We start from the raw sequence: 22940 nt of genomic DNA on the forward strand, positions 1-22940 counted from the left end.
GAAAGAAGAAAACAGCTCCCTTCTACAGAGACAGAGGTGGGGGGGCTTGAAACAAAGACTGCGTGAGCAGCGGAAAAATGGTCAGTTATATCAGAGGCTGGAAGAGGTGATGTTTGATTTGCATGGGCCCAGGGGATTGGTTTGACCAGGTGTGTCATTTACATAGCCCGAAAAAAACCTGGCCCTCCCACCTTAGTCCTTTAATATGCAAATGTGGGTCACCATGATGTTCTGAACACGTGGTGTTATCCGGAGGTGGCCATGACACTTGGCACAGGTGGTGACAAGGAGAAAGCAGGAATTGCCATATTGGCCATGTCAGATGGACCTAGTTTTTGATCGCTGGTATTCGCATATTGGAGTTTGCCAGCCTGGCTCTTCAGCTGCCTTTTCTGTTAGAGAAGAAATGTTTCGGGCAGTTGCTTTTTATTGCAGGAAAATTTTCACTGAGAACCTTTACCCCTGCTATCTGCCTAAAAGTTATTTCTTAATAACTACTGTGTTATTCCCCCTTTAAAGAGAAGTAAACCTAACTGCTATTAGGGGATGTTGGATGCCGATTCTTTCTGGCTACTTCCTGTTGAAAAGGGGTGCCGTGTGGGGGAACAGGAGTTGGGCCTTCTCCTGAGGTTGATTTAAGGGTTTTTGGAAGAATAGCGTGTCTATGTTTGGCTTTGTTTGCAGCACTGTTTGGAGTTTGGTTACCTTTAGGCAAAAAAAAGATAAATTGTACAAGAAGATTTAAAATACAGGGTTAGAATATGAGCATTAAGATTACCACCATTAGTGGGGGTCCTATAGACCATAACTGACAGTAGAGTTTGACACCTGTTTGTTACACCAATGGATTGCAATACCGTTTTGCCTTTACTAGATGTGCTGAACATTACCAGAAACATTAATATAAAAGGAACATTTTTCTTGAGGAAAAGCATGTATTTGCCCCTTGACTTGCCGTTAGAGAGTAATTTTAGGCTTAGGCTATTTTTGTACCTTGCAATATGATTGGGAGAGATATGTTATTGGGTGGCTAAAATAATTTTAGCATTAATTTGACCATTTCTTTTCTTTATTAATTTTTTAATAACTTCCACAAACTCTACAACATACTTAAACTTTCTGACTTGTTCTAAACATCCTTCTTTCAGATAACCAGTTGTATTTTTTTTTAGGACTGTATTTACCATAAAAATCTTTCCTTGCATAAAATCTTTTTTTAATAACCTTCTTTTCCTAGCTTAAAGTGTATTGTATTATCAACCTTTAGTAAAAAGGCCTATTAAACTTAGTGATAGTAAAACTTCTATACTTACTTTTTATTCCTATTACTTTTGCTATAAGCAAAACAACCTTGAGTAAATCTTTCCTGCAATTATTAATCCTGTTATAAGGATGATAATCAGGCAAAATATTACAGCAATTAGAATTTTTCAACCAGAATTCCACATTGTGGGTGACACAGTGTATAGTTTTAGTGCAAATAGTAGCAGGATGATAACAGTTCCCACAAGAGTGGCATAGTAAATAATTTCCATTTAAAATTATTTCTTTACTTGCCAAGATATAATCTCCTTCGTAGATTTATAAAGTTACAAATGCAATCCCATGTATAATTAAAATTTGTTTGCAAATATGAGTTAAAAAGAAGTTTTAATATTTGGTGGTGAACTTTGAGAGGAAAGGTTAGGTAGGAGTGGGATTAAGATGAATAGCCCTTACGTAGTTACTTATTTTTTTTTATGAGTTTTAGCTTAAGATTTTCTATTTCTTCACACTGATATTTAGGACGTTCCTCTGGGCTGTCAGGGGTTGCTCCCTTAGCTTTTTAGGCTTTGACTTGAGTGTGATGTATCCAGAAGTTGATTTCTGTAACTTTTATTGCCAAAGGGATTGAAAGAAGAACAGCGTAGGGCCCTTTCCAGCTTGGCTTATGGAAGGAAAGAGAGATGAGAGTTTTTGCTAATACTAAATGTCCTGGGTTGAATAAAGATGGCTCTATTTTCTGGGGTTGGGCTTCTGCTAGTTGTGTCAATTTTTGTTGGAAGTAATAGAGAGGTTACATGCTTAACCAATTTAGAGGTTTTCTGCCTGAAAACAATATCTGAGCACATTAATAAGTTTTATCCTTTCCCAAGTGAAAAGCTTGGTGAAGGATTTTAAGAACTTTCCATTGGCTGGAGGCTGGCAAATGGAGTTTGCCATTATTTGACCATAGCAATTCTGAGGGCTGGAAAGTATGCCCTTGAGAAGTGGCCTATTTTATTTCTATAAGGAATACTGAAGTTTAATTTCTTTTATGGAGCCTTCCTAGATTAGAAGAGGTTTGAAGCATGTTGATGCCTTGAGGCTTCCTTGCCTTTGACCTAGCTACCTGATTGATTAGTCAATTGATTTCCTTTGGCTACTTCACTTGTTTCTTTTTGATGTCCCCTACAATGCATTCTTGCTATTTCTTGTGGAAGAAAAACTGAGGATAATAACCTATTGATTTTCTGGTGATATTTTATAGGAGAGTCATTAGTGGTAAGCGGATATCTTTCCTTTCAAATGGCAACATGAGCATGGAAAATTAGGAAAGCATACTTGGAGTTAGTATAAATGTTAGCTACCTTTCCTTTGCTTAATTCAAGTGCTCTTGTAAGAACTATCAGCTTAGTGAATTGAGCACTGTGCCTGGGGAGAGACATTATTTAGAGTGACTACTGCTTATCCTGCCTTATGTATTTCTTGTTTTACTGGCTGTTAGCTAAGAGTTTTCCCTAGAGGACAGTAATTCTGCCACATTATGTGGGGTATAAACAGTTAAATAATTTTCTAGGGTTAAATTGGAGGCTTTTTTGACTAGTAGAGCTATTATGACAATGGCTTGGAAGCATGTGTGTGTAATAGGTCCTCCTAACTGCAACTAAGATTGAGAAAAATATTGGATTAGAGTTTTTCCTGAGATACCCCTTATGGTCTTGCTATGGAAAGAGGGGAGGCCTGGTTTAGAGAGGAGAAAAGAAAGAGACTGGCTTTAATGTTTAGAAGGAGGTTCACTTTCCTTGCTTTAATTTTCAGAATTACTCAGAGCTCTCATGCTATAATGGCAGTTTGAGCCGCTGGAGCCAGGGCTTGACCATCTGTGAGACTGGTCCTGAACCCAGTGACCTCCACCTCTGGGGGCAGTTCTGTCTCCAGTGGTCTCCGCCACAGGCTGGACAGGGTTGAGATGGCTTTTTCTTGCTGCCTGGGCATTCCTTTTTAAAATGCCCTGGCCTGCCACACTAATAGCAGCTAGCAGATGCACTTCGGGGATCCTGGACTTTGCAAGCCTGCAAAGCTGCTGCTAGAGCCTTTGTCCTTCTCCTGAGCTTTTTCTTTTTCCTTTGAGCCTCCTTCTGGTCCCTATTATAAAAGACCAAATTAGCCACTGTTAGGAGGCTTTCTAAGGTGCTGTTTGGTCCCATAGCTTGCTTTTGTAGTTTCCTTTTAATATTGGCAGCTGCCTGTGTAATAAACTTGTTTTTTAGAACGAGCCATCCCTTGACTGAATTGGGGTTAAGGAGTTGTATTCTATTAGTGCCTTTCTCAGCCTTTTCATAAAGGCTACAGGATTCTTACCTGTCTTGTGGTCTATTATAGACAGTTTAGAGTAATTAAGAGGTTTGGCCCTGGTTTTCATTTATTTCCTGAGTTGTTGGGATTTCAATCAGAAGTGTTTACTGGAACTGCTTCCCTCCCAATTGGGAATGGTATTTCTACAATTTTTTTTGCTTTCCTTGTTTGTTTTCTTCCCTTTTGTGGTATTATGGGAAATATATTGCTCACCTCTGAAACTGAGCTGCTTGCTTTTTAGCTACCATTAGGTTCCGGTTTAGGAGCAGTATAACATCCTTCCTTGTGAGGTGAAATACTTGAGTTAAATTTTGGAAAACTTCTGTATACCTATTAGGGTCTTTGGAAAATCAGCCTAAGTTTTCCTTTATTTGCCTAAGGCTCTGTAATAAGAAGGGAACTTAAAGGGGCCCCAAATAAGGGGGATTTTTAGATGGTTCCCCTGGAAGTTGCTTTTTTAATTTTGGGGAACTTTTTCCCTGGCCCTACCTGATAAGATTGCTAAAAGAGCTGGGTTGCAAAGGTTTGGTAAAAATGCCATGTCCTTGTGCAAAAGAAAATGAGTTGCTTTTCTCTTTAAAGTTCTAAGATTAAGGAAGTTCTGGTGTTTTAGAGTGCACTTCAGAGGGGTGTAAGCTGAAGATAATTTATTACCCATTTAGAAAAAGAAGTGAGAATAAAAGCATTTTTTTAGTCGTCTTCCTTTCTGTATGACCCAGGGTGGAGGAGAAGACAGGGAGAATTCTCCGACTGTTTTCCCTTTCTGGTTTTTGGATCTTGGCACCATGTTAAATCTGTCGCCCATGGTTGAAGGCATGGTCCTGCAAGTCATGGAACTGGATGAACTAAGTGACGGATGGGACTAACCATGCTTACCCACGCAACCTTAGCTCGTCCACCTTGTGTGATTCCCCTTTGACTTCCTTTATTTGTGGTTTGGCTGGCCTTCTAAAAAATGGATCTTGGAGAGACTGTGTTGCCTTTGGGCAAGGCTTCTTTAACAGAGGAAATGTGCTAGATTGCCTGCTATTGTGGCCCATGCTAAAGCACTTACCTTTAAAAAAAATGGTTCCGTTAACTTACGAACTTAAAATCCCCTACTAATTAAGTACCATTTTAATAGAAAACACTATAGGTGCCTTAAAAGAACGTAGAAACCAAATGGCCATCTTTTTGCTGATGGGAAAATATTGAGACTAACATTTGGCTACAGAAGATATCTTACTGCCAACTGCTGAAGGAAGAACTTTCCTGTTCAGAGAAGTAGCAGTAGAAAAATGTAAAAAGGAAAAGTTGCAAAGCTTCAGTGTACTGCAAAGAACTAGCAATGTGTCATGCATTAGTGAGAAACAATTAAGTTACGTTTGTTGAAACCTTGAGAGAGAGGAAAGAACTACATGACTTTGGTGATATAAAGGGACTTTCAAATGGGCACAGGTCTGAGGATTGTGTTTGGAGCTGTATTTCTGCCTAGATGCCCAAAGCATTTTGATCACTGTAACTCACACTGACACTCAACCCAAGGTAAAATCAGCCTGCCTCCTGTGATAGAGAGGCACTCTCTGATGGTGTAAGGTCTCTGGGGAGCACCCATTCCCAAGAATGGGGGACATCCCAGATGCCCCAGGGTGCAGCTAAAGGGGGGGTGAGCATCTTGCCAGTGGAGATCATGAGGACCTTGGTCCCCTAGGGCACTCAGGATACAGGCTAAAGGCAAGGATATCCAGTTCCTAGTGGAGGCGGATATCTGAGACGGCCTTGGGACAGCATCACAGACTGTGGTTGAGAAGTTGATGCATAGCCGTCTAGGTATTTTCAAGATAGAAGGTTGTTCAGACCAGTGGCCTCTGTCAAAGGTACCTTTTCCAGGAGGATGGAAATTCCAAGGAAATTCAGGCTTATGAAGGTCTTAGCACAGAGCTTCCCATCTCCTCCTTATCACCATATTGGTCTGCAGAGGGTAGGCAGGACCCTGTTCAGAGGGCCTTTGACAGAGGGTACTGGTGCTTACATTCTAACTAGTATAGCAGAGCTCCGTTGATTACATGTGACAAAGTCAAAGATCAAAACACCAAATTCATGTTAAAGAAATACATTGTCTCTGGGAGCTAGGAAGCCCATAGGTGGATCTGGCTTCAGGCATGACAATTTTCAAGAGGACACACATCAGAGCTGGCTGTTTCCCAGCTCTCCTTTGTTCTGCGTGTGGACTTTAACCTCTGTGTACTCTCAGGCTTTCTCCACTCTGTGGGAAAATGGCTTCCATCAGCTTCGAGCCTATTTCCTCTTTTCCAAGTTCCTTTTAGAATGTCGCACAGAACCACAGATTGTTCCTGCTGGGTGATGTGCCTATCATGAACCAGTCCCTGGGGCCAGGGATGAAGCTGGGTTTTGTTTGTTTGTTTAAAGAAGTCCTTATGTTTCTCAGCTGTACTTCATTCTGGGCTTCCATGATCCTCCTGCCTTAGCCTCTGAGTAGCTACCAGGAGTGCCACTGAACCCAGCTGAAGCTAGCTTTTTGGCAAGGCCCAGGTTATATGCCTACTCTTGAGGCTGGGGCAGTAGAGTGAGGACTCCCCAACCCCATCCCAACCACATGGAATGATGGATTAATGTGGGACAAATGACACATGTGATTGCACTCTCCCATCAGAAAGACAAAAAAAATCCCTCTTCATTTCCATGCCTCAAGTTCCTAATTAGCTTTCTTGCATTTACTCTCAGACAACTTTAAGAGAAGAAATTGGCAATCCTTGCCAGCTTACCTTGTCTCTCTCTCTTTTTACTTTGTAATTCATTGTAATCAGGTTTTCACTTGCATTACTCTTCTGACACATCTAAAGGCCTGTAGTGAGTCCCATCCCTAGGATAGTGATTAAGAATTCATTGTAGAGCCAGCTAGCTGGGTGACTTTGGGCAAGTTGCCTAACTTCCCAGGATTTTAGCTGCCTTCTCTGTAAGTGGGAGGTTGATAGTTCCTACCAACTGGAGTTGTTGTAGGGAGCAAATGAAATTACACATGTAAAGCACCCAGAGCAGTGCCTGCCATAGGGAGTGCTTACAAGTACCAGATGTTATTAAGGAGTCACTGCATTTGACAACTTTGCCCCTCTTTGCTTCTGAAAACCTTCTCTTCTCTATCATTTCCCATTGCCTCTTTCCCACTTCCCCTTCCCTAACCCACACCATGTCTCTTCAGTCGGCTCCTCTCTTGTCCCAGCACATGTGTGCCCAGGCTGTCGTGTTCCAAAGTGTTCCTTTTATATTTTGCCATAGGTTTTCCCCATGTGATTTCATTCACCCTGTTTATCACTGAGAGTTCTGAAATAGTACATCTCCAGCCCAGGCCTCTGTCCTGAGCCCCAGACCAGGCTCTTTGACAGCTGCTAGAGTATTCAGTGTTAGAAGTACCTCAAACATGCCCCAAACTGAAGTCGTGATCTTGCCTCCCGTCTTAAGTTGGCTTCTGCTTCTGTAAATTTGATATCATTTAGCAGTGTTTACTCTCACTCATACTCTTGCCCCTTTTCTGTATTACCATGGCTGCTGCTTTTGAACCAGTCTTTGTCATATTTACTTGGATAACCTACTTGGCCCTCCAGCATCTGTCTCCCTACTACAGCCCATCTTCCACACTCTCCCAGTTATTTTCTTACAAAATAAAGCTCTAATCGGCCACCACCACCCACAGCTGAACTACCCAACTCCCTCTTCCACTCAGCTTAGCTTACAAACCAAGTCACCCTCTTTGCCAACACTTCCCTCACCCAACCCTGACCCCTGCCACACTGAACTTCTGAGTGTGACACACCATGTCTGGCTAACTTTTTGTATTTTTTGTACAGATGAGGTTTCACCATGTTGCCCAGGCTGGTCTTGAACTCCTGGACTCAAGCGGTTCTCCTGCCTTGGCCTCCCAAAGTTCTGGGACTGCAGGCGTGAACCACTGTGCCCGACCCTTTGTTTTTTCTTGATATTAGATTTTTAGCTTAGCAATAGCCCAAATACCCATTGTGATTTAGCTATTTACAAGTATTTCTCCTAATACAGTGTTTAACATACACTAGACATTCTTATTTCTTGAGTCACTGAATGAATAATGACTGAATGAGTTGATAAAATGGAAATACAGTAAACACATACAATATAGAATAAGGTACATTTTTATGATCTTGACATTCCCCCAAACTTCCCAAACTGTCTATGAAATGAATAATTTGTTCCTTATCAAAACATGTACAAGAAAGAAGTAACCCCTACTGCTTTATCTCTTTTTGTGTTTATAGCAATTTCAGTACTTAAAAATTCAAATCATTTCTTTGACTGCTGTAATGTCTTGTTGAGGAAAGTTGATGTGTAGAGACAGAAGATACCATGACCTCTCTGGTTTACAGACTGTAGGGAAGTTTTTCTAAATTCTCTTCTCTCACATTGGTGGCATGTGCAGTATTGCAACATGGCCCTTCAAATCTAAAATATTCAGCTATGTGCAGTAACAGGTACCCTTCTGTGTCATCGAGAGAGGGAAGAAAGTTTTATCATGATAGAAATGCTCATACTCTGAGGATATATTAGAGAGTGACTACTTGAGGGTAGAAATAATCAAACAACTCTTCTTGATGCTGGATATTTTAGCCTAAAGGAAAAAAATAATACATGGGTTTAGCTTTGAAATGTTTCAACAATTTCACTGATTGTCCAGAAGTCATTGTGTGCCCACTTTCCTCATGTGTTCGTCTATTGTCAGTGTTACTTTCTGTGCCAAGATATGAAAAACTTGCTATTGACTTAGTCATGTTCTTGCTAATGTCCCATAGCACCGAAAATAAGGTGATTGTGCAGAGATGGGGGCCCACCTTCCAAAGATGGTGGAGGTTTCCCAAGGCACTTCCAATCCCAAAAAACAGTGAATTCACAAACATCCACATGTTTTCCCAGCTCTCATCTCAGTCATCATTTTAGCTTCTCCCCAGATTCTTTCATATTCACATTACTTTAAAAAAAAAACCCTTCTAAGCCAGGTGCAGTGGCTCACGCCTGTAAACCCAGCACTTTGGGAGGCCAAGGTGGGTGGATCACCTGAGGTCAGAAGTTCAAGACCAGCCTGGGCAATATGGTGAAACCCCATCTCTACTGAAAATACAAAAATTAGCTGGGTATGGTGGTGCGTGCCTGTAACCCTAGCTACTCAGGAGGCTGAGGCAGGAGAATCACTTGAGCCCGGGAGGCGGAGGTTGCAATGAGCCGAGATTGTGCCATTGCACACCAGCCTGGGTGACAGAGCGAGACTCCGTCTCAACAACAACAACAACAACAACAACAAAAACCCTCTAAAGTCATTTATAGTATACCTATGCACTGTGAATCTGCAGTGTCACTGGAAAATTACCCTCCTTCATGAAGTCAGCTATCTTTCTGCTCAGCCTCCCAACTTGTAAATTCTAAGTGGATGCTCTTAGTAGCATGTGCTTTCAGCCATGATGCTGAAGGTTAGCTCTTGAACGTATTTTTCATAGCATGCGGTAGTCATATTATAGAACTAGAAACTTATGAGATTTAACAAAGATGATTAGCATAATAGACTTAACACTCACCGGCATAATAGACTTAACTTTCACCTGCTACATGAAACCATCTGTGTCCATACATTCCCCACCTTCCTTTCCTCTGAATTATTAATACCATACCTTTTAGCACCTGGTAAAACACCATTGTGGGTTCACTATTGTTACATTTTAGTCTTTTCACAAAATGTGTATATTCTTTTGGGGGGACCACTATTTAGATTTTTATGTAAGTTGTGTATTTATTATGTTAAGAAAAAATACAAGGGGCCCAGCCCGGTGGCTCATTGCCTATTATTCCAGCACTTTGGGAGGCCAAGGCGGGTAGATGGCTTGAGCCCAGGAATTCAAGGCAACGTTGTGAGACCCCATCTCTATTTTTTAAAAAACAGGCCAGGTGTGGTGGCTCACGCTGTAATCCTAGCACTTTGGGAGGCCAAGCTGGACAGATCACCTGAGGTCAGGAATTTGAGACCAGCCTGGCCAACATAGTGAAACCCCATCTGTACTAAAATACAAAAATTAGCCGTCCATGGTGACGTGTGCCTATAATCCCAGCTACCCAGGAGGCTGAGACCAGAGACTTGCTTCAACCTGGGAGGCAGAGGTAGCAGTGAGCTGAGTTTGTGTCACTGCACTCCAGCCTGGGTGACAGAGCAAGACTCCATCTCAAAAAAAACACTCAAGAAGAATTATATCATACAGATGAGAACCACCTAACCACCTTTTTACATATACAAAAATCACCCATAATCTCACCATCCAGAGATAACTTCTGTGGTTAACACTAGGGATATAATACTCTAGACTAAGATATATATATATATGTGTGTGTGTATGTGTGTGTGTGTATGTGTGTGTGTGTATGTGTGTTTTAATTAAAAATGTTCCTATACATACTGTATTGCACTTGCTTTTTGCTTTTTCACTTAATTATATTGAAAAACTTCACCTATGTTATCTTTCTTCAGCCTTACTTTAAATGATCACATAAAAATTTTAATGTATGCCTGTACAATAAGGTACATAACCAATTCCTGATTATTATTATTATTTTTTTTTGTCTGAGACGGAGTCTCGCTCTGTTGCCCAGGCTGGAGTGCAGTGGCCGGATCTCAGCTCACTGCAAGCTCCGCCTCCCCGGGTTCATGCCATTCTCCTGCCTCAGCCTCCCGAGTAGCTGGGACTACAGGCGCCCGCCACCTCGCCCGGCTAGTTTTTTTTTTTTTTTTTTTATTTTTTTTAGTAGAGACGGAGTTTCACCGGGTTAGCCAGGATGGTCTCGATCTCCTGACCTTGTGATCCGCCCGTCTTGGCCTCCCAAAGTGCTGGGATTACAGGCTTGAGCCACCGCGCCCGGCCCCAATTCCTGATTATTTATATAATTTGTAATTGTATCTCATGGATTATTTTCTTTTATTTTCTTGCTTGAGGAGACAACTATAATTGAATATATTTGTAGCAATAGTTTTAAACAAATTTTATGATGTTAATTTCTGAAATCATATTAAGATTGAATATATTGAAACTCAAATATTTTTCTCACTCTAGGAGAGCACAAGCTTCATTTTATCCCTGCCCTGATTGGCCCCTTCCTAGAAGTGACCTTGATACCCCAGCCAGATCTTCGGAATGTCATGATTCCAATTTTTCATGATATGATGGACTGGGAGCAGAGGCGGAGTGGCAACTTTAAACAGGTAGGCAGAAGTACTCCTCAGAAGAGTTGGAAGAGTTTCAGCTCTCCTGAAGCATCTGTGAACTTCCAGATTCAACTCCGAGTTGGGAAATGAACACTGGGCCAGCAGACCTAGATTCCAGCCTGGCCTATCCACTCCCAAGCCACACAGCCGTGGATACTTCTCAGATCCTGTGTTGTCCTGAGCCTCCAGTGAAGCCCTGAAACCATTTGATTCCTTTTCAGCTGAAAAATTTTGTGATTTCCCAGATCTGTATTTAAGAACTTGCAGAGACTTTATTTGCACCCAGTTGGACACAGAGCAGAAGAATCGAGAGTTAATGATTAAACTCATTGAGCTCTCAGTGGTCTGCACATTGTATATGGCGAATCGCTTAGCTTTGAGCATTTGATTCACAGTATGTTTTATTGCTCTTTGCTTGAAGCATTGAGAATTAATTTAAAGGAAAGAGCTGTGGAAATTCTTACAAAGGAAATTCCAAGGGAATGAGCTTACCATTTCTCATTGACATAGGTTCTAACAGTTATGCTCCAATTTTGGGAAAACAGGCATTGTTATTACAAAAGCAGATCTCTTAAGGAATCCACTGCTTTTGCCCTGCCAGGTCCTTCATTTTGGAGATAGTAGGCCTACTGTCTGTTCACACAGTCACGGCACAAACCTGTGTGCCCACAGGGTTTGGCACTTCCTCATGCTTCTCCAGAAGAAGCCTCCTTCAAATCTCAGGAATGGTTGTCAACTGGTCAAGCAATCTGACTGCAGACATGCAACCCTCCTATTGCCAAAAGCATGGGTGTTTCGCCTGTATTGGTATACACATTTATTTACGAGAAAGCTGATAAATGAATGAAAGACTATTTAAAAATTGTACTTAGGAAAGAAAACTCCACTTTCTTTCCCCCCTGTCTTTACCTCTTGATTGAAATTTGGTTTAAAGGAATAATAATCGGACTTAGTCTTTTGACAAAGTCAAATATTCCTCCCAGTCCCTAAATGTTTTAACTGTCTTTGGCCATAGAGAAGTTTTTCATTTTCTGTCTCTTCCACCTCAGATAGATATAGATGAAGGAATATTTTTCCATTCCTGATATTCAAGTTCCAAAGGATTTACATCCTGGAAAATATAAATGTTTTGACTACAGTTTTCAGGAAATATGTCCTTTCTCTCTCGCTGCTTATTGCTGACTTAGACTATTGCTATGGATCTACCATCTGTACGTGGGTAAGGCAAGTTCTCAACTTCAGCAAAGATCTAGTGCAACCTCAAACTGTTTTGAGAAAGAAAATAGATGTAAAACACATCAAAGATTTAAATTAATGTATGTGGATATGTTAGTTTCCTGATGTCCTTATATATAGTGATGTTTAAAAAAAAGAAAAAAGAAACAGGACTTGCCAGTTTTTATAGCTCTTAAAAAAGAATTCAAACATTTAAACTGGGCTGCAAGCATTTGTGTTTGAATCAACAAATAGATAGATGTCTTTGGCAGCAATAAACGCTACCCAGCCGGGAGTGTGAAGTCAAGTAACTCTATCTAGATTAGTCCCTTAGAATTCCAAAGAGATGCCTGCTATTAGCTGTAGCCGATAATGTCACTTTCACAAAATTTACCTTGGCTTTTTCCTTGGCATAAATAAATATGTTTTAACTTGCCTAGAAATCCTACTTGTGAAGGGGAGGAAAGAGAATAATATTTGGGTATGTTTCAGGTGGAAGCCAAGCTAATTGACAAACTGGATAGCCTGATGTCAGAAGGCAAAGGTGACGAAACATACCGCGAGCTCTTCAACAGTATGTGAGTAATATGTTTATCTGAAGTTGATTCTATTCTGGGGATTTGGTGTCAGTACTGAGCCTCTCTGCACCACGGTAGCTGAGAGCTGCAAAGACAGCTTAGGTCTCACAGGAGTGCTTTGTCTTTGTGGAGTGTGAAATAAAGGATAATTGCCTACCTCTGGCGAATGGATCTTATTATGTTGATGATTAGGCATGTCTTCCTATTTTAATCTCTGATTAGGACAGGTTGCATATGTTACATAACAAATCTCACTCTTTTCATGCCTGATAATTTTAAAACCATTGCTGCAAGATAATGATTTTAAGTGGGGTTATAAGTGGGAGAGGGCAAAAGGGGAGTGATTGTAATGTTTGTGTGCACTTCTTTCCAAAGCCAGATACTGATGCTGATTTGCTGTTGAAAAATTAACCTAGTTTGCATTTGTTCTTCAACACCTGATTTAATTCATTAATACTGATTGTTCACTCAGCATTAATTGCTTCCTAAATGCCTTTTATTAGAATGTCTCAGAAGCAAATCACTTTTAGTAAATTCTGTATTTTGGATTTGTATGGAAGATAGAGAAATAATGGAATGCTGTGAAGAGGCTTTAAGGTTGCCCTACCCATAGAATCTGATCATAGCCACAGGATGAATTGCTTGTACCAAGTATTCATGCGTTGTGTTTAAATGGCCAGAAGATACAGTGAGAATGTTTTAGTGCTTTGGGATTTTACTTCTGGCACTTGTTTTCTCTACAGTTTCCTATGGATCTTAGTCATTTTCAAATCTAACATATGTGCTAAGTATTTCTTTTTGAAAGAAGAATTCGCTTATTGTGCTTGAAAAATTTTTGCAGTTCTTTCAGAAGTGCAAAATAATTCAGTAACACATTTTTCTAAAACAAAATATATTTGTGTTTGTATTTATGCCCAAGTATCACCCAAAACTAAGTATCAGTGTGTTAGTATTGATGGCCAGGTCCAAAACTTTGTAATTCATTTTATGATCATGAATTTACAACAGTAGAAACATTAATATATAGGCTTGAAGAATATTATTAGTGACTAATAGGTTAGATAGATTTTAGCATGCCTGATTAAAAATTATCTTGAAGCTTTTAAGAAAATTACATTAAAAGGAAAAGCCAAGAAGGGTATAGAGATTTCCTGTGGTGGTGGTGGGTGATAAAATATATTCTTTGTACTGGATTCTAAGCAATATCATTTTTTTCTGATATGGTAATTAAACCAGAAGTTTTCATAATTATTCACTAAGACCTCATTCATTCTAGTGTACAAAGCTTCAGTCTTTTATGACAGCCTGGAGTTTAGCAAGAATTCTGATTAAAATCTCATGCAGTATAATAAATTGCTTTTGAAAACTGCTCTCATTTCAGTTACTAGTCCTTGGTTTGAACAAAGAACCAAAATGAGAAAGCACTCAGTGAAATGAATCTCTTGAGATTTGTGATTAATTATTTATAACAAATTCACAGGATTAATAAATACCCACATAGTTCTTTAGTGCCTCTTACCTACTTTAATAAAGGCTTGATAGTATGCAATTTCAATTGCTTGTGTATAAATATGACTTTGAAATAGAAGATGTGCCTCGACATTAGAATCAAACCAATAATTAAAATATTAAGCCTCTATAATTAGGAATATTTTAAGGTGTCTGATTCATTCTATAGAGATTTTTATACTTTTGTTGATTTTTAGGATATTACTAGAAATGCTACTATAAATAATTTCCTTTCATGCTTTTATGATCAGCATATTGGGAATAAATCAAATCTAAAGTGATACTTAAGTGTCATTACTACCTGAGCACAAGAAAGAAGGTGCAAATATTACTTTATTTCAGGAAACAATAAATTGCTTTTTTGGCAACAGAAATCACAATGAATTAGTATAATCACAATGAGTCACTGCACACGGTATGAATTAAGAACACATGCCGTTATATGGTACAAATTCTCATTTGTTCTGTGTAATTCATGTCTAAAAGTTCTTGAAATTTGTTCTGAAGCTGAAAAGCTGTAAGTAGTTCACTGCTTTCTAAATTGTAGTGCTTGCCAAAATGGCCCGCTTGGAGTAAAACTTTAAATTTGTCTAGTACCTTCCTTCCTAAGAACTCAACTCGTCTTTCCCTAAGCCCAAACATTATCTTCATTAATGCATACTACATCTTTTTGAAATAAGTTTCAAAAAGATATATTCATTTTGATAACACTGAAATTCTAGATTATAGACACTGACATGCAATATCCAGAAGAGAGTATCACAACTAAATTCTGCTTCCCCTGGCTCCACTTGATTCGCTCATTCCACTGTATTTACTGGGCACTCCCCAGGGCTGGGCATGCAGCAGTGACTATGCTGTAGGAGCACACAGTAGGTCTACCTACAGTCTTGGGGGTTCCAAAGGGACTTTCCAGAAGAAGTAACGTTCATCTCAGGTCTTTCTTAGTCTTTCACTCTGCCTTCTCCTATGTAGTTCTAAACAATTCAGTAAGACTCCACATTATTTCAAAGATTTTTAGTGATCACACATTTAATTACCATTTGGAGACAGAGAATTCACTATGTGACACCGTACCTTACATCTTTAACTCTTCTCTTTGGATTAAAAAGAGCATGTACAGACACAGTTGTTATGTATTAGAGTGATGACTTCTACATAACCCCGTTATGATACCAAGAGAGGGAGATTGAGGGTCAAATCCCCGACACACACACAAATTTCTTTCATAGAGTGAAAACCTGGTGAGCAGTGTCATCCCTGCAGGGCCATTATCTTGCTTCCCAGTGTTAGGAATTTCTATTGCACAGAAGAAAGAAGCCTTATCAATTAGCAATGAGAAACCCCCTTTCACTGTTATTAGGGCTCCCTATATGCTCAATGTGGGTACGTGGGCGTTATCATAGAGCAAATGAAAATAGCCACTCTCACCCAGGTTACCTAGAAAGACTCTTGTCTTTTTGCTGATAGCCTCTCTTTCTCAGTTTGTATCAGGAAAACAGAAATGGCAAGCTTCCCGAGAGAAGGAACAAGGCTGGCTGAGCACACAGATGATCTGGGTTTTAGACTCAGTCCTAGCATTTGGTCTTGAGTTAGTCAAGGAAACAGGCTGTGCATAACTTTGCCTCTTCTTACAAGACGATTGTGTAGTTCTTACTGCATCAGAAGTCTGTGCAAATTAATGAAACTTATGCCCATAAAAGAAGTCTCCATGTATTTTTAGAATTATTACCTAACCTGAGTTCTTTGTTTTTCAGCCTCTAAAGTATGAGGTGTAGGCTGTCACGGGGAAATTTCTACATCATTCCGCATTGCTTTTTGGCAGGCAGATTTTCATTTGAGTTCAATACAATTTGCACTTTAAGCCTGAAACAGGTGCTGCTCAGAGTTTTTAAAAGAAAGCACATTTTAAACAAACTAGGGGACCTTCCCTGCAGGACTGGTCAGGGCAGATTCCATGCCTTCCATATACAGTCTCCACCCTTAACCTAAGAAACAGTTTAGAATAAACCAGAAAAACAGGATGAGAGATGCATAGGAAACAGAGGAGGAGACAAGACAGAAGGCTGGGCACTAGAATGCCAATAGCAAGAGAAAGAGATGGGGGATGATGGAGAGAAAACTTGGAAGAGAACATAGCCACAGACAAGAGAAAGCTTTGACAAAACAGCTTTCTTCTTGAACGTTTATTTTTGAACTAAGTACATATATGATATGCTTAGATTGTACTTGTAAGAAATGTTTTCTCTCTTATTCCTGAAATTAAGATGAAAGACAAATAAGATTCTAGACAGAAATGACGATCATTAAATTTCGAGGGGTAGGGAAGTATCCACATATTGCCATGCTTATGTTCTTACTTTTATCTTTTGGGGAAAGTTCAATCATAAAGCCTTTGCCAAATACTGTGTTAATTTGCTGAGAAGTGGGAGTGAAAGTAACACAGATTCTAATTATCATGATTGTTATTATTTTGTGTTTACATAGTACCTCTGCTCCAAGGTGCTTAGGATTAGGGGAAATGTAGGAGGAGAGATGTGGTTCGGTACTTGTCATCAGTCTGCTCTAACAACCACACAGAAAATCCTCTGTGATCAGTGACAAAATGAATGAAACTGTTGAGTGAGTGCACAGATAGTACAATATGTATTGAGTGGGCAAATGTTAAGTGAAAGGAAAAAACGCAAAACGTCATACCGTCTGTACAAGGATTTTCCTGTAGCAGTTGCATTGCAGTAAAATTGCTTGGATGAAGATGCATTCCACTGAGAGGTAGGAAAATATTTTTATGTGAATAAAGCAAGATCTTGCTTAAAAGTAAACTTGGAGGCACTCCTGTTTTTGCTTTTTGCAGTGTTATTTGATGTGGTAAGACGCAAGCCTCTTTTAGTGTAAGAGAGAAACTAGGAAAAAATGTCTTTGAGCTGTGAGATGCTTGTGTATTTTGAAAATATGATTATATGCATGTGTTTGTATTTTATGACTTGGATAATCTGAAAATCAATTTGCTTTGTCAATGCTTCCTGGATTAGAATTCCACTATTTGGTCCCTATCCTAGGTAAGACATTGTTTGCAAATTGTGCTACTTGTGAGATGTTGCAGTGGTTGCTAAGGCATTTAAGGTACTGATGAAAGTAAAGTGGTTGTCATGGTGACTGATAAAAATAAATGTTGAAAATGCCCCGGGTTCTTTCTTTTCCAGTCTACTAAAGAAAATTGAGCGGGAAACATGGCGGGAAAGTGGCGTTTCATTAATTGCTACTGTAACTCGTCTAATGGAGAGGTTGTTGGATTACAGGTAAGCCAAGTCGCATGTTTTTCTGAACTCCAGTTCATGCTAAACTCCAGTTAGAAAATCAAATAGAATCCAATCAACGTTCCACTCTTGTGAATCACTCAATTGATTATCAGACCATGGAACCTGGTGTACTAAGATAATGAACTTCTAACCAGCTGGTTCAGAGCCATTAATTTGAGCTTTTGCTTCTTTTTTGTTGCTTTGTTTTGTTTTTTGATAGTTCTTTCAAAGTCTTGGTGAATTGAGAGGATTCTCAGAGTCCCTGAGAGTTCCCAAAAAAAAAAAAAAAAAAAAAAAAAAGAATCTTTATTTTGATATTTAAACTTAGCCCCTAGAACCAGTAGAACCAATCCATTTTCGGGTGAAAACAGTGTAACGGAGAATTGTACAGTCTTGCTATTCTCTTAAAAAGGGGACGTGGGTGGGATGAAACTTACACTGTCACCTTCCGTAGACCTATGTTTTTTATTTTTATATTATCTAAACTGTTAAAGTAGTTCATCCCACTTAAATACATGGTGGTTTGGTGTTATTTTAGGAATGAAACCCTCATTCTCGTTGTTAATGGCCAGGCTTACCAACCACTTCTCATCCCACTGTAGAAAGTGTACAATAACACACTTTCACTCTAACTTCCTGAGCCCATGTCCATTGAGAGGGAGCATAATCTTGACATGGCAATGCAATTCTTAACGGAAGCTGATGCTCAAGAGTCTCTGACTCCCCAGATTCCCCAGAGATTAGATTATCAGTCCTTGGAGCATGCAAATTGCCTCTGGTCTCTAAAAGTGGCTTCTTTTTCTTTCTTTCTTTCTTTCTTTTTTTCCCCCCAAAAAGAACAAATTGTGTTTGGCCCTAGGAAGGAAGTTCTGAGTTCTGACTATTGCTTTTTGTTTTTAGGGACTGCATGAAAATGGGAGAGGTAGATGGCAAAAAGATTGGCTGCACAGTTAGCCTTCTGGTTAGTAAACTATTCCCCTTTTTTTCCTTTTCTCCTAATACTGGTATTTTTTTTCCCAGAAATACTATGTTTTGTTTGTGTTTAATCTGCAATGTGATGTTTCTTAGAAGAGTTATTTCTAAATTTACAAGTGTTTTTAAGAGAAGCATAGTGAGCTACAGGTTAAATTAAAGCCCAGGAAATCCTCAGTCCCCGACGTTACAAAGTGCATCCCCTGCATTCCCCGCAGCCCTAATAGGAGACCCCTGTGGGATCCCAGAGTGATGCTGTTTGGTTTCCTGGTTGTACTACATCACCCACCTAGAGTCTTGTTGCTGTCCTGGGAAAAAGCACTGTGTCCCCTGTTAGAGGTCTTTCTACTTTTGTGTAACAATTTCTTTCTGTTCTTCTTTTCCTTTCTCACAGAGTGATATGCAGTCCATATTTTCTTAAATATTAGTGATCTCTTCATTTGTGAACTTATGACAGTTTTCTATTTAACACGCTAATTTTCACTCTAGCTTTTTTGCAAATTGAATTCATAATAGCAGTTTTGTTAAGGTTTGCTTTATAACTAGGATGACCAAGCAGGACATTTTTGAGAGTAAAATTAAACATTCTGTAAGAATAACAAGCTAATCCAAAGCTGTCCTGGGCAAGCCAACATTTATATAAAATGTCACATAACTAACTATTAAATAGAATGGTATTCTTACCGCAGAGCAAAGGAGTGGCCCTACATTTAGACATTTATTTTTCATATTTTAGCATAAGTCAAATTAATGTTTTTCATAAGTTCCTTTAATCAGATCTGAAGTACAGGAAAATATGAAATACAGGAAAAGTCTAGTTCTGTATTTATGAATCTCATGGTTTCTTTTTGTTATATTTTATAGAATAAAGGAATCCTTGCCATCTATTACATTCTAAGTTCTGCACAGTCATCCTTATCCTTACTCTGATCATTTGAGTTCCTCACATACCATATTGTTCTCTATTTGCTTGCACCTTGAAATTCTTTTTTGTCCCTACTTTGATTTTGCCTTTTCTTAGCTCATCAGTTTCTGTCTTTTTGTTTTGTTTTGTTTTGTATTACTTTGTCTACTTCTGTCACAGTCCATCTTCAAAGCTCAGGGCTTCTGCTTTCTCGTGACTGTCTTTTCATCTATTTTCCTCATTTTTTGCTGCGCTGCTCCTCATCTCTGAGTCTAGGATGGTATCCGTCTTTATCACACCCACTGCCTCCTCCACATTTTTAATCTAATTGTTACATCTCCACCTCCAATATCGGTCCCTAAAAATAGTGAAACCTAAGCATCCTCTATCAGGCCACATCTTGTTCACTGTCTTCCATAATGTTTTCATTAGACCCAACGGTAACCTGTAGCCATCAGCCCAGGCTCACTGGGTCAGACCATTGACCTCTGCTCTCAATACTCATTTCTAACCTTGAACATAGTCATTCCCTCTCTTAAATTTCCTAGTTGATTCTCCAGTTTCTTACCTGCTTTTGCCAGCCTCTCATCACAGTCAAGACCTTCAGCCTGAGTTTCTCCCACGTCTCTGCTTGTATGTCAGTGTTGGGAGAAAAGCTAAGTGCTTTAGGTCTTCTCTGTCTTCTTAACCCTGATTCTGCCTCAACTCCAGGCACAAAGTCTCATAAATAACCTCAAAGTCTTTACCTTTCCCCAAAGTAATGCTCTCCATTCTTCCATCTTCTTTCACAAGTACCTTCCATTTGGAGATGAACAAATAAATGTAGACCTTATGTTCTTTTCCACAATTGGTATAAAAGAAGAGATCACTTCCTTAGATGAAAGAGTTAATGCTCTGCCTTTAATGTATTTAGTCTCCCAGTAGGAATACACCTGAGATTTAACATAGTATAATCAGTGGCCACATTACTAACCACTTGGGACATTATCCTGATAGCTTTGCACTGACCAAGAATAGTCCTTCTAGAAAATTTTAACACTTCAAAAGCTCTACTTATTTCAGACTAGCAGAAGAATACTTATTAAAGAACCAAAAATATCACTTTGAAGCTAATCGTTTTAGCCTCTACTCCACATGGAAAGTTCTTGATTTTTTTCTAGTAGCAATGTGGTTCTCTTCAATTACTCACTTCCTCTTAGAGACTTCTCTTAACTTTTTGGAAAAATCAATTCCAGATTGTCTTCAGGAGAGCTTTGGCATTCCTTACAAGATCCGAGTTAAATTGGTTTTTTTAAAAAAGTAATATTTGATATGACTAATACTAGGAAATGTAATTATTGTTTTGTTCTTTGTGTCACACACTTTGTCAGACATTTGAAAGATTATCATCTGCTGACTGGAGATTTTTTTTTTAAGATAACTATTTATTTAGAGTGATTGCTTGTTTTGTTCTCAAAGCTGCTTCTTACCAGAAAGCTATTAGAGCAAATCATCCTTTAATAATATAAAAACCTGCTGTGGAGTTGTTAGATTTGTGTTTATGGTACAACAATTCTTGCTAATTAAAATAATTTTGGTTATAATAAGAGAGATGTGAATAGCATTATTTACTGAACTTTTTAAAGAATGCCAAGATCTACAGGAGACAAGAGTAAAAGAAGGAGGATAATGGTATAAATTGAAAAAAAAAATTTATGTTGTATTTGACTTAATATCAGTGTCTCAAAGTTGGAAGAGTCTTCAGATTGAAGAACGGACATCTGTTAGGTAATGGGCAGAAAGTACATTTGATAGCAGATCCTTAGGCTTCAAGCCCAAGTACCATTTCAACAGCCACACTTGCTAGGTTGGTCCATTATTACCAAAGCCCTGTCTAGCTAATCAGCTTTAAAACGTTTTTAGAATTCCTGGTCTTTCCTCCTTAGAAAAGCCTGTCACTCCCGCAAGTCAACAGATTTATTCCCTCATCACTGATTTCCCCTTCTTCCACACACCAACTAGCATCAAATAAAACAGTAACAATAAATAGTGATAGTAGTTCAAGTGTCTCCAGCAGAGATTTCATAATGCATAATGATTTGTTCACTAAACGTGTCTTTTTTGGAGATTGACAACATTATGCTTTTACTAGAACCCAACTTCATTTATATTCACTTTTATGTTGACTAAGTTCAGTGAGGACTTATGTGCTTTATAATGTGGTGAAGAAGTAGCTTTGGATGCTTATGAGTATGCCTTTAAAATGCCAGCCTAGGCCAGGATCAGTGGTTCATGCCTGTAATCCCAGCACTTTGGGAGGCCGAGGCAGGTGAATCACTTGAGGTCAGGAGTTCAAGACCAGCCTAGGCATCATGGCAAAGCCCCATCTCTACTAAAAATCCTTAGTTTGGTGTGGTGGTGCACACTTGTAATCCCAGTTACTCAGGAGGCTGAGGCAGGAGAATCACTTGAACTTGGGAGGCGGAGGTTGCCGTGAGCTGAGATTGCACCACTGCACTCCAGCCTGGGTGACGGAGTGAGACTCTGTCTAAAAATAAAATAGCCAACATAATGTGTCCAGGTAAGTAAAAGTTGAGTTTTTGTTAAAAACATTTTAGAGATGTTTCCTAAGATCTAAATACTTCTTAGGAAACAAAATATTTTCAGTAAGCATGTTTCTATAATAATAATTTGAAATAAAATCTCTTAGTCCCTTTATGTTTTGGACATAAACTAGAAACATTTGAAGTCTAACACGTAGGAAATGCAGAATAACATCTTAAAAATAAAGAGCCTTTTTATTTACCCTCCTTCACATTCTTTTACATTGCTTTTACTCATCCTTACCTGTATGTCTTAGACACTTTTTGCTTTTTTTTTTTTTTCTCTTTTTTGAGACGGAGTCTTGCTCTGTCACCAGGCTGCAGTGCAGTGGCATGATCTTGGCTCACTGCAGCCTCTGCCTCCTTGGTTCAAGCAATTCTTCTGCCTCAGCCTCCCAAGTAGCTGGGATTACAGGTATGTGCCACCACACCCAGCTAATTTTTGTATTTTTAGTAGAGATGGGGTTTCACCATGTTGGCCAGGATGGTCTCGATCTTTTGACCTCGTGATCCACCCACCCTGGCCTCCCAAAGTGCTGGGATTACAGGCATGAGCCACCGTGCCCAGCCGAGACTTTTTTCTTTAGAACAAAATATCTTTGAAATTTAAAATGAAAGAAACTGTCCTTTGAATATAAATCAACAAAGTTAATAAATGGGTTAATCTGTTACATATTCTTAATATTTTTTAGTTGAACAGGCTGATTGTTCATTGACATTTAAACTAACAAAAAATCATAAAAAGTAAAGAAATAGGAATCAGGGATAATAACCTGATAATAACAAGGGGGCCAGGCGCAGTGGCTCAAGCTTGTAATCCCAGCACTTTGGGAGGCCGAGACAGGCGGATCACAAGGTCAGGAGATCGAGACCATCCTGGCTAACACGGTGAAACCCCGTCTCTACTAAAGAAAAATACAAAAAACTAGCCGGGTGTGGTGGCAGGCGCCTGTAGTCCCAGCTACTCAGGAGGCTGAGGCAGGAGAATGGTGTAAACCCGGGAGGTGGAGCTTGCAG

The 22940-nt window shown here is 39.3% G+C and overlaps 1 protein-coding gene across 6 annotated transcripts in view; it reads left to right on the forward strand.

Moving 5' to 3' along the window:
- The window catches only part of DOCK4 (dedicator of cytokinesis 4), a 475353-nt gene that overhangs the window by 397709 nt on the left and 54704 nt on the right, over nt 1–22940 (forward strand). For 4 of the 6 annotated variants that reach the window (XM_050782626.1, XM_050782623.1, XM_050782627.1 and 1 more), the window contains exons 31-35: nt 10713–10861; nt 12572–12657; nt 17199–17225; nt 17370–17465; nt 18366–18426. In XM_050782626.1, coding sequence (XP_050638583.1) covers nt 10713–10861; nt 12572–12657; nt 17199–17225; nt 17370–17465; nt 18366–18426 — 419 coding nt within the window. The remainder of the gene's footprint in view (nt 1–10712; nt 10862–12571; nt 12658–17198; nt 17226–17369; nt 17466–18365; nt 18427–22940) is intronic. The other 2 variants (XM_050782628.1, XM_050782625.1) reach the window with 1 other exon arrangement.

Source organism: Macaca thibetana, chromosome 3 (assembly GCF_024542745.1).
Source record: "Macaca thibetana thibetana isolate TM-01 chromosome 3, ASM2454274v1, whole genome shotgun sequence".
Taxonomy (NCBI): Eukaryota; Metazoa; Chordata; class Mammalia; order Primates; family Cercopithecidae; genus Macaca; species Macaca thibetana.